At 41.8% G+C, this 10,907-nt stretch overlaps 1 protein-coding gene across 1 annotated transcript; it reads left to right on the forward strand.

The window, feature by feature from the left end:
* Positions 1 to 2,401: 2,401 nt before the first annotated feature.
* SIX3 (SIX homeobox 3) lies at positions 2,402 to 9,434 on the forward strand. The gene is made up of 2 exons (XM_030557682.1): positions 2,402 to 3,245; positions 5,784 to 9,434. Exons 1-2 carry the CDS (start codon positions 2,485 to 2,487, stop codon positions 5,974 to 5,976), a joined length of 954 nt encoding a protein of 317 aa, XP_030413542.1. The 5' UTR covers positions 2,402 to 2,484; the 3' UTR covers positions 5,977 to 9,434.
* Positions 9,435 to 10,907: the final 1,473 nt, after the last annotated feature.

A 10,907-nucleotide genomic window follows, 5' to 3' on the forward strand; every position in this document is an offset into this window, starting at 1 on the left:
CTTTAAGAAAATTGACTCAAATATTAAGAAACCCCTTGCAGGAATAGCCCCCCCCCCACTTTTATAATCCTTTACATAAAAGGAACGGATTACAAAGGAAAGAGTTTTTCTATATTAAAATCTTTGGCTAAACATATTGTTGTACAATTAATACTTTCAAGTGGATTGGTGGAGGTGCTGAGTCGTCTCTTTGCTTCCTTAGCTGTGTTACTGGAAATATGAGCCAGAAAGGGAGGGGAGAGACGAAAAAAGTTCCCCCCAAGTATGTTAACAGAAGTGTTTAAGCAGATCACTAAAAATTAAGAGGGCGAGTTATTTTCATGATGAATAACAGAGCACACCGATGACAGTTTAGTGAAAATGTGATGAATGTGTAATTCAACAAGGTTCTTCCAGTCCAGCAGCTCTTCCAACTGGACCTATTCATCTGCCACTTGGAATTATTTCATGAGGAGTGCGCTGTGAAAGGGATCACCACCAGTTCGGAGTCCAGCTAAAGAACTTCTACCACCCAGAGCAGCAGCATGATTATTATCCTTCGGATAGGCCAAGTCACGCTATGTTTTCACATTTTAATTGTAATATCTCTTCCCCTTCTCTTCCCTCCATTGATGCCTGAAAGTAGTTCGGGCTCCATTCCTCACCCCTAGATCTGCATCGGAATGCAGCAAAGATCTTTAAAAAAGTTTTGAATTCCTCAATGATTTTTCTTCTAGAAAGGCGGCTTAGGATAATTATTTCAGCTTTATTGAGGGCAGATTAGTTGAAGTCTGGATGCTGCGTTTCAATACTCGTTGTACATGCCTTTACAATGTCGGTATTGTTTGCTACTGTGTGTGAACCTATTCAAAATATACACTTTTTAACACCAAGCAAAGTCCTGTCTAAATATACACAGTCAGTCTGGAAAGACGTCCATGACCCGTACAAATCTCTGTAAATCACACTTCCATAGCTACAGAAACTAAACAAAAGAGTTACCAGCTCAAGATGCTGATTAAATCTTCTTAAAAGCAACATACCTAATAATAAATATAGTTGCATGGGAGCAAGATCGAGGAGCCTAGCTAGCAGTTGGAGTAATATGGAGTTAAAACTGCAAGTAGACTTTCTTTGCCCACACTTAAAAAACCCCCACACATTTAATTTAATGATCAAATGTGTTTCTTTCTTTTCCCCGAAGTTTGGGGCAGAAAATGTATGTGAAGGAAGGGATATATGTTAAAGCGAAGGTTGGCACGTACGCGAGTGGCTAGGTGAGAAGAAAGCAAAATGAGAGGATAAACAAGAGAGATGTGCGAGAAGAAGGAATGAAAGAAAAAACAGAGAGAAAAGAAAAAAGAGAAAGGGAGAGAAAAGCAGAGGAAGAGAAGGAACTAAGGAAAAGAGAGGTATTTAGCTGAAAAAGAAAGGCGGAAGAGGGTTTAACATGCCAGTTACTCGGAGTGTTTTTCTCTAACTTTAAGCCCGCAGACAGGGCCCGTTCAGAGCACGGATGCTCCTGGTAGCGCTGCAGCCCTGCAGGGGATTCTGCAGATCCCGTTAAACTTGGATTTTAGCAGGTACCCTGTTAAGTGAAGGGCGGGGGAGAAATTCTTGAGGGAACCAGAGCTAAACCCAGGACGTACTGTGTGTGCTGCTTCTGGGAGGGTCACTGGCATGAGGATGGGTCTAATGATCTCATCTTTCTTTTCTTCCTCGACACTATTAGTGTTCAGATAGGCAGAATGAAGTGAAACTACGTGCAAATCATGTGTAAATTGTCTCAGTTAGGAGCCCTTTATCCGAACGTGTATCCCAGCCTGGCCCATTTACTTTCCCCCCATATCTCCTTTAGCTTTAACGAGGCTCGTTAAGATCACAATAATATTCCACCCTCTAATTGCTCATCCCATTCAACAAATATGTGCACACTGCTTTTCGCATTATTTGATCCCTTATTTAGGAGGGGTGTGGAGGGGGAGAGACAGAGAAAAGGGGAAGTGCTGAGATTAAGAGTTGAAAAGATACAAAAAAAAAATCCTTTTCCACTAACCACCCTGCTTCCCTTCCCCCCGTGCATTTGCGCGAAGTGGTAAAAACCTTTCTTACGTACTCACTAATGATTGGCAGGGCTGACAGTGATTGGCAGGGGGTGCCATGGCAACGCCACAACGACACTCAGAAGACCAATAGAAAAGCGAAACAAAATGTTTCAATGCTGCACTCACTGTGGATTTAGGGGAGATATTATGAGGCTGTTGTCATTAGGGCGATTGCTGTTGAATCATTGAATCTTGACTCGGTGGCGGTGCTGGGTTGGTGTGTGTGTGTGTGTGTGTGTGTGTGCGTGCGTGCGTGCATGTGTGTGGCTGTGTGTCTCTATGTGGCTGTGTGTGTGTGTGCGTGTGTGGATGCGTGCGGGGTGTGTGTGTCCTTTTCTCCCTTCTGCCTGCCTTTCTTTCTTTTCTCCTTGATTTATTTCCCCCTCTCTCAGGTCATCCCATGGTTTTCAGGTCCCCTTTAGAGCTTTATCCCACCCATTTCTTCTTGCCAAACTTCACCACCGACCCGCCTCACCGCTCCTTACTTCTCGCCAGTAGCAGCAGCAGCAGCAGCAGCATCACGGGCTGCAGCCCCGGTGCTGGCGGCGGTGGAGGAGGCAGCTCCAGGGGACCGCAAGAAGAGTTGTCAATGTTTCAGCTGCCCACACTCAACTTCTCCCCGGAACAAGTGGCCAGTGTCTGCGAGACGCTGGAGGAGACTGGAGACATCGAGCGGCTGGGGAGGTTCCTCTGGTCGCTGCCCGTGGCGCCAGGGGCATGCGAGGCCATCAACAAGCACGAGTCAATCCTCAGAGCCCGGGCGGTTGTGGCCTTCCACACCGGCAACTTCCGAGACCTCTATCACATCTTGGAGAACCACAAATTCACCAAGGAGTCCCACGGCAAGCTGCAGGCCATGTGGCTCGAAGCGCATTACCAGGAGGCCGAGAAGCTCAGGGGTCGCCCGCTAGGGCCGGTTGATAAATACAGGGTGAGAAAGAAGTTCCCGCTGCCCAGGACCATCTGGGATGGAGAGCAGAAGACGCACTGCTTCAAGGAGAGGACTCGCAGCCTCCTCAGGGAGTGGTACCTGCAAGACCCCTACCCCAACCCCAGCAAGAAAAGGGAACTGGCGCAGGCCACCGGCCTCACCCCCACGCAAGTAGGCAACTGGTTCAAAAACCGAAGGCAAAGAGACAGAGCAGCCGCTGCTAAAAACAGGTCAGTGCACACGGCACCCCCACCCTGGGAGGAGAGCGAGAGGCAGGGCTGGGCTGATTTCTAGCACTGGTAGTGCTCTCGCAGTTCTTTCTTTGGGCCCCAGCGGTGGGGGAGTTTGTTTGTTTATATTTAATAATAATAATTAATAAAGAATCAAGCCAAGTCCTGCATACCAATCTGTTTGCTCCAGCTGCAAAGATGCAGCCGGCAAAGGAGTTGTTGTGAAACCCAGCACCAGGAAGCCTTCGCTGCTTGCCAGAACAAAGTTTATTCTCACACACACGCGTATACCGGGGTGTCCATGAGTCTATTCTTTTAAAAAAGACTTTCCTTCTTTCTAAACCGGTGTGTGCGTTAGTCGGTTTACACGCGGCCTCCCCAAAATGCAGTGAATGGTCTCTCCTTTCCTTGTGGATTGGTAAAAGTGACGGGAAGCCACACAATGCTACGCTTGATGTATTGTTTTTAAATGTCACTCGTGTTGGCACATTTTAGTGGAACCTGCCCCCCCTCCACACACACACACACTAAACAGTTTAAACAAACATCATAATTCAAAGTGTGCTTCTGCAAAGAAGGCAGCTGTTCTCCTATTGTTCTTATTAATTATAAAAAACAAACAAACTAATTTGCCTCAGAAGGAAAAATAGGGGAAAGCGCTGAGGCACAGAAATGCATTTTCTTTCGCATGTATATTTATAAATGTACACAGAATGATTAGCTATTGGTGTGCGTATAATATAGTGTGTGTGTGTGTTATGTATGTGTTTGTGTTTAAAGTGTCCACTGAAACCAAACCTTAAATTCAACTATTTCCTGTTTGGTCTCAACGTAGTTTTTATACATTATTTTAAAATTTAAAATAGACCTTTCAACAAGCTTTACAGACTGATTAAAAATACATTTCATTATAGCTGGAAGTGTGTAAATAGAACTCACTATTCTTTTTGATATTGTCTCCCCCAAATTCCTTGTAATTTTACTGTTGGTACTGGTGATTCGGAGTCCTGAAAAAAATACAAACTGCAACTGCTTCGCTATTTGATTTCCATCAAATGGAAAGCAGAGCAGCTTAGTACAGTAAGTAAACAGAAGTTGCATACGGATGCTTTTGTTGACTGAACGCCCTTGACAGCGGAAAGAATACACCAGGAATTGTAATGGGAGAAAATAACCAAACACGCCAAAATTAAACAATTTTAAAATGACTGGAAATTTTAAAGCGAGATAAATTTCTCAGCTCTTTGCAGACATTGAAATGAAAAAATGCTCTGGTGGGAAGCAGTGGACTGAGGAGTGCGTTTTGATAAACATTGGGAGTGCTTGTTATGCGTTGTGAATGGCTGGTCAGTTCAGGACTTTTAGCTTCTTTCTCTTATACTTGAATTAATTTTTCTCTGTGTTTAGAACCGAATAACCAAGCGCAGGAGAATGTTCAGCATACGATGATGCACTTGAATATTTTTATTTTGTTTTATGTATTTTGTCTATTTAAAATCAAATGCCTTCCCTTGTGTTGACATTGCGAGGGACCCCAGTTTGGAGTCTTTTGTTTAGTTTTTGTTTTTCAAAACGAAATCAGGCTTGAAATTAAAACGTTCTCCCTTTTAGAGGGACAGAAAAAATGCCTTATAGATATTTCGCTAAATACTTGCGAGATGTTGCTTCCCCCACCCCTTCTCCAGAGCACCAGGGTATTTCTTTATACATTTTTTAAAAATGTTGTGTGTGTATATATATATATATAATCAGAAAAGATAAGTCAGTTTCAGCTGCAGTTCTTCTCTAACACAGAACACTCTTTGTAGCTTTCCGTATCCACTGTGCGTTTGAGAAACGCGCACATATTGTCTTAGTTTAGATTAGGCCCACAATACCCTGGTGTCTATGGTGGAAAAATGGACTAGTGGGGGGGGGGGAAGCCGACAAAGAGGGAGATTTTAAACAAAATCTCAAGCGCAATAAATGAGTCCCCCCCCACCACCATGCTTTTTAAAAGTTGTGATCTGTCTATTTATATCTGAGCTTCACCCGATCATATCTGAAGTGGGCTTTCTCTGATCTGTTTTGAAACACTTGCAAGAGGCTGTCTGCAGCTGCGGTGACAGGAAGTCGAGGCAATGCAGTTCACGGCCGACAGCTTTACCAAAACAAGACGGAGAGAGAGAGAGAGAGAGAGAGAGAGAGAGAGAGAGAGAGAGAGAGAGAGGTTCACTCATTGAACCTTGATGGCCTGTATACACACCCATGCATATGGATGTGTGTACACGGTGCACGGGCATAGCGCTCTATAGATTGCAGGACGCTATGGAAAAGCCAGGCAGGCTGAGCTGAGAAGGTGATCGGGCGTGGGGCTGTGAACCCTAGAGAAGCGGGGGGGGGGATGTGGCTGGAGCCCATTGCAAAGGGAGGCTGTTTGGTGAGTGTTTGTTTGCGAGGTGCGTTTGCAAGGGCTGGGGAAAGAGGAGAGCTGCCTGAGGCTCGCGCTTCCTCTCTCAGAAGGACTGTGTCGTTGTTTTGTCTCCCCGTGCGATGCAGGCTCCAGCACCAGGCGATAGGACAGAGCGGCATGCGGTCGCTGGCAGAGCCCGGCTGCCCTACACACAACTCGGCCGAGTCTCCGTCCACGGCTGCCAGTCCTACCACCAGCGTCTCCAGTTTGACAGAACGAGCCGAGACGGGGACCTCCATCCTCTCGGTAACCTCCAGCGACTCGGAATGTGATGTATGATACCGGCAAACAACCCGAACCAACCAGCCAAGCACCCGCTCCCCGACCCAGACCAAGGGCCCCAGAATCAGAACACACAGAACACTCAGCAAGAGAAACGCAAAGCAAACGCGTAAACAATAGCAAACAAACAAAAAGCGAATCCACCGCCGCCACCAACTGCCACCGCCGCCACCAAGAGATGGAGCTAAAACTTCAACAGACAGTCCCTGACACTGAGGCTGCAGCGGGGGGAATAATAATAATTATATTAAAAAAGTGACAATTGCATTCTTTTTAGGACAAGCACGATTTCTCCTTTGCGCTTTTCCATGGACGCATTTCACCCACTTGCATGATAATGATGATGCTGATGATTAAATTTGTATCTGGGAAAAAATATTCTCTATAGTAAAGAAACAAAAACAAAAAACAAACAAACAAAAACTCCGAACGAATTTGTATAAAAACAATAAAAATAAAAAAAATAAAAAGGAACTCCTTGAAGAGGGAAATAACAAATCTTTATCGCCTTTTTGTTGGTTCTCTTTCTCTCTCTCTCTCCCTCCCCCCTCTCTTTCTCTCTGTTTTTAAGTCCAAGTGATGGTCCAGCCAAGATGCAATCTTCTGTTTTTTTGTTCAGCAGACAATCATTTTATTCGTAAGCACCTTTTTTTCTACACTTCTGTCACTGCCCGTGTGGGTACTGGTTATAAATGTGGAAAAAGAATAGTTATGACTGTAACAGATTTTTATTTTTATTTCAAAATTTTATATGAATTATGTATATCTTAATGATGCGGTCATTTCCCCAGTTTGTAATATATGTGTAGAAATGCCTGTATATGATATTTGCTCTTTTCTTCCTTTTTCCCTCTCTCTCTCTCTCTCTCTCTCTCTCTCTCTCTCTCTCTCTGTCTCCACCTCTTTTTCTCTCTCTCCTTTTTATTTTCCTTGACTTGGTGTTCCTTGCACAAACTTAGCTGTCACGAACTGACGTGCTAGGTTTTAAAAAGGGACCTCAGCGATAGAAAACAGCTTAGAGTGCAACTGTAGTTATCTTATGCAAAAGCTATTTTGAGTACTTCATAGCAGCTTTGGGGTCTCTTCTTAAACTCCACGTAGGACGCTTATACTATTGTTTCCTTAACTGCGTGTTTATCTATATGTACAAACTTTCTAAATCAAATACAGTATTCCATTTTCTTATCTATTCAGCGATGTTGGTGTTTTTGTCTATTGCAAATTATATATCTATATCTATATATTACCCCACACACCCTAACTGAGAAATTATTTTTCAAGCTTTGCTTGGTTAGGTGAGCCACTATGAATTATTCAAGTTTATATGTGCTGAAGCGCTCAGGCTGGTTAGCAATGCACGCCAGTGGAATCTGGAATTTACTTGTGTGTATATAGCAACTAGGCGAGTTTGGCTTTTTTGTTTGTTTTTGGTTTGAATTTCTATGTGTTTTGAAGTAAAGTGCTGTGTTTGTAGCACATTTAAAATTAATTTAAAAATAATATAAAATAACTTTGCATTAAAAGTCTGCCTTAGTGAAATGAACAGTGTCTGTAAAGGGGAAGGAAAAGAAAACATCACTTTTGTATAGGCAGACTTTGCCCCCTTGAGTTGATATAATCACTGCTCTGACTGTGTTTCCAAGACACAGTGATGTAATTTCAATCCTGCTTTCACACCACTGGCTCAAACATTTTTTTCATTTAAAAAAAAAAAAAACTCTGGGCCTAAATGATCACTTTGCCCATCTCTTGGGATTAGCAGGTTTCTCCATTTAAGATGTTTAAGATGTTTTAGTATTTGTTTGTAGCTTTAAATGAAAACAAAAACTATAAACTACTCTCCCTAATCAGGTTTCAGCTCCTCCCCTCGAATCCTAAGTATATTGTAATGTGCTGAAAGAAGCCTTTATTTGCATGACTAACAGTATTCCAGCATCACCTTTTGCGTTAAAGTTTTGCTTAGCCCCAGGCAGATTATTCAACCGTGAATTAACAAGAGGTGAATTCTAAACTTGTTTTTACTTGAAAATACAATTTTGAAACTTATTAGGATTAGTGAGAAACGTGCCTGGAATTTCTTGACCATTCCAGAACAAATTTTGACTTCCGATTTGACTTTGTTTTGGCTGCATTTTTTCCTCTATTTGAAGGTCCGGGCTAGTTGAATGGGAAGCTCCTGAAATTTTAGGGAAAACTATAGGCATTTCCAAAAGGAAACTCTACGGGGAGAAAGAAAAGCCCATGCCCTGTAGTTTGGAATTTAATTCAAAGAACATTATTGATTATTTTGAAAATAAGCTGAAATGCAAATATATTTATAGATCTTTTCAGAAAATCCTATGTGTATTTACTCAGCTTCCTTTCAGCACAAACAGTTGTTGGGAACATGTTTATTACCACTGATATTTTTGAGGGAGGATTGCCCAAAAGCTTTAAATGAAGGACTAGTTAAGAAACAGTCATTGGAACAGACCTGTGTGATCACTTGAAATGCTACCGAGAAAGAAAGCGAGAAAAGGAGTCTGTGGAATGTTTCTCTTTACCGTTTATGGTCATCGACATTAAGTTGTACCTTGTTACCTGGAAGGCTTCCAATCAGAACGCCTTTATTTTGCTGCTCTGTTATCATACACGTCACGGAGTAAAGTGGGCTAGAATCTATTTAGACGCGTTTAGGAATTGTCCCCTAATAGTGAAAATCAGTGAATTTGCTCACCTACATTTAAAATCCCTTCTGCACCCTTTCTCTACCCAACTCCTTGAGAGAGAAAAATCCTCTGCTAAGGAGAAATAATAAAAACAATTCTCAGATGGGTTCAGCCTTTACACTTGCACGTGCATTCCCGTTTGTATTCAAATGAAAAGTGCATTTGAATTTTACAGAATTTGAAATGTGCATCATTGCATAGGTACGCCCTATGTAATACTCAGGCATGCACAAAACAATAACAGCGTTCTGTTAACTTGACAAATAACTTGAATCTAATAGACTGCAAATTAGTTTTGCTAAATTAATTGCATATTTAGCAGCATAGAAGGATTTTTTAATAACAAAATAACATGGCGTATGCAAAACTAGCGTTGATTTGAAGATAAGTGAGGAAGAGAATAGTATTATATCGCATGGGGAAATTAAATTATATTATTCGTCCATCATCTTCCCCGTGCAGATTCAAAGAGCAGGAAAAATACTAACATGGGGCAACATACTTCAAAAGTATCCGCAACTTCACAGGCAGCCGGCGTTTGAATTGAGCCATTTATAACAGTTTTCTTCGTCAACCCTAGTATGTGTTAGCAAGGAGCAAAGGCCCTTCTAGAAAAAATCACAGCATTGCCAGGGCAGCTATCGACAATATTTATAAATGTTTAAAAGTGCAATATTTCTATTTCTCTTTTTGATGAGCCTCATTATGCCTCTGCTATTTGTAACAGAATTAAATACCTGGAAAGATTCAGAGATGTGAAAGTCTCTTCTTCATCATTTTAAAATCTAGGAACTGCATTTTAGGCGTCAACTCACAGTAATATCATGCCTGATTCTGTCTAATTTCTCTAGGTCTTAATCTTTATTTTCAAGCTCAGCATAACAATATTTTATGTCATTTATTTTCCTGGGATACCACCAGAGACTCTTTTAAATAGGAATATTTTCACTGCCATTCATAAAACAGTCATAGAGTTTTATAACTTTTCTTCCCTTCATCATCAACTTTCTTCCCTAAAACTTCTGGGAGTAATTTTCAAATTCTTTCCTTTGGTTTTATTGTTTAATTTCAGAAAGTTACTGTCCATCTTTTAATGTAAGAAACAGTGACGCTTGGTAATTTGGAATGAGTCCATGAAACGCAGCTAGTTTGCATAATGGGGCTGCAGGCCCAAATATACAGATTTGTAAAGTATTTGTCTCCAGTAATTTCTCTCAGGAAGTGTGGTTGTGTGCGTGTCTGTCTGTCTGTGCGTATCTGTGTGATATAGTATATAACGTATAAATACGTACACGCGCATAAAACCATATATTTGTGTTTATTTGTATTATATCTGAAAATGCTACAGCTAATGATACTCTGTTTAAAATCTCGTCCCCATAATAGATAAACGATGTTGTTCTAGGATTTGCATTAAAAACCTGAATGGTTGATTGAGGTGTAAATCTATGAAAATCTGCGTTTAAGCCTTCTCACCCACTAAATAAATCCATCTGCCCTGGTAAGATAGGGCCTATCGGAAACTCCAAACTGAGGCTTACCTCTTCACTTCCTCTGGCCGATCATTATCGACAAGCCCTCTCCAGTATTAGTTTATTATCCGTGGCAAGCTTGACTGTTGATTAAGATGAAATTATTCGGAAGCTGAAGTGCATTTGATCTATATTTAAAAGAAAGCCATAGGATAGGAGATATATGGCAGCGAACTCACACATCCGGAGTCCACCGGTGCCTCATAGAAACTTTAAATTCATGGCACAGAGGATATGCTCTCCCATAGGAGAGACGCGCGGAACTCTTGTTAACCAGAACTTATTGTGATGAGTCAAAAGGGGAACGGAAAGTGAGTTTTGTAAATATAGATTTATATATTGAACTCCTCTGTCTCACGGCTTGCAAAGATTATACACACACAGGCAGTCTTGCATTGCACGATTTTTTAAAAAAAGCTTGAAGTTAGACACTATGTTACAGTTTAGTTGTGCCAACAATTTTTAGATGTTGTGACAAACACATCCACGCGTTATTTATGTGCGTCTATGTCCATACACAGAGATCTCGACTTGCGGTGAGCTCCACCTTTCCGAGACTACTATGAAATAAAGTGTGCAAGTTCCTCGGAGTGCGACCATAATATATGTGTGTGTGTGTGTGCGTGTGCGTGTGCGTGTGTGCGTGCAGCGTCTTTGTCTGAAAAACCTATTGGCTTTTCACCTGCAA

Source organism: Gopherus evgoodei, chromosome 3 (assembly GCF_007399415.2).
Source record: "Gopherus evgoodei ecotype Sinaloan lineage chromosome 3, rGopEvg1_v1.p, whole genome shotgun sequence".
Lineage (NCBI taxonomy): Eukaryota > Metazoa > Chordata > Testudines > Testudinidae > Gopherus > Gopherus evgoodei.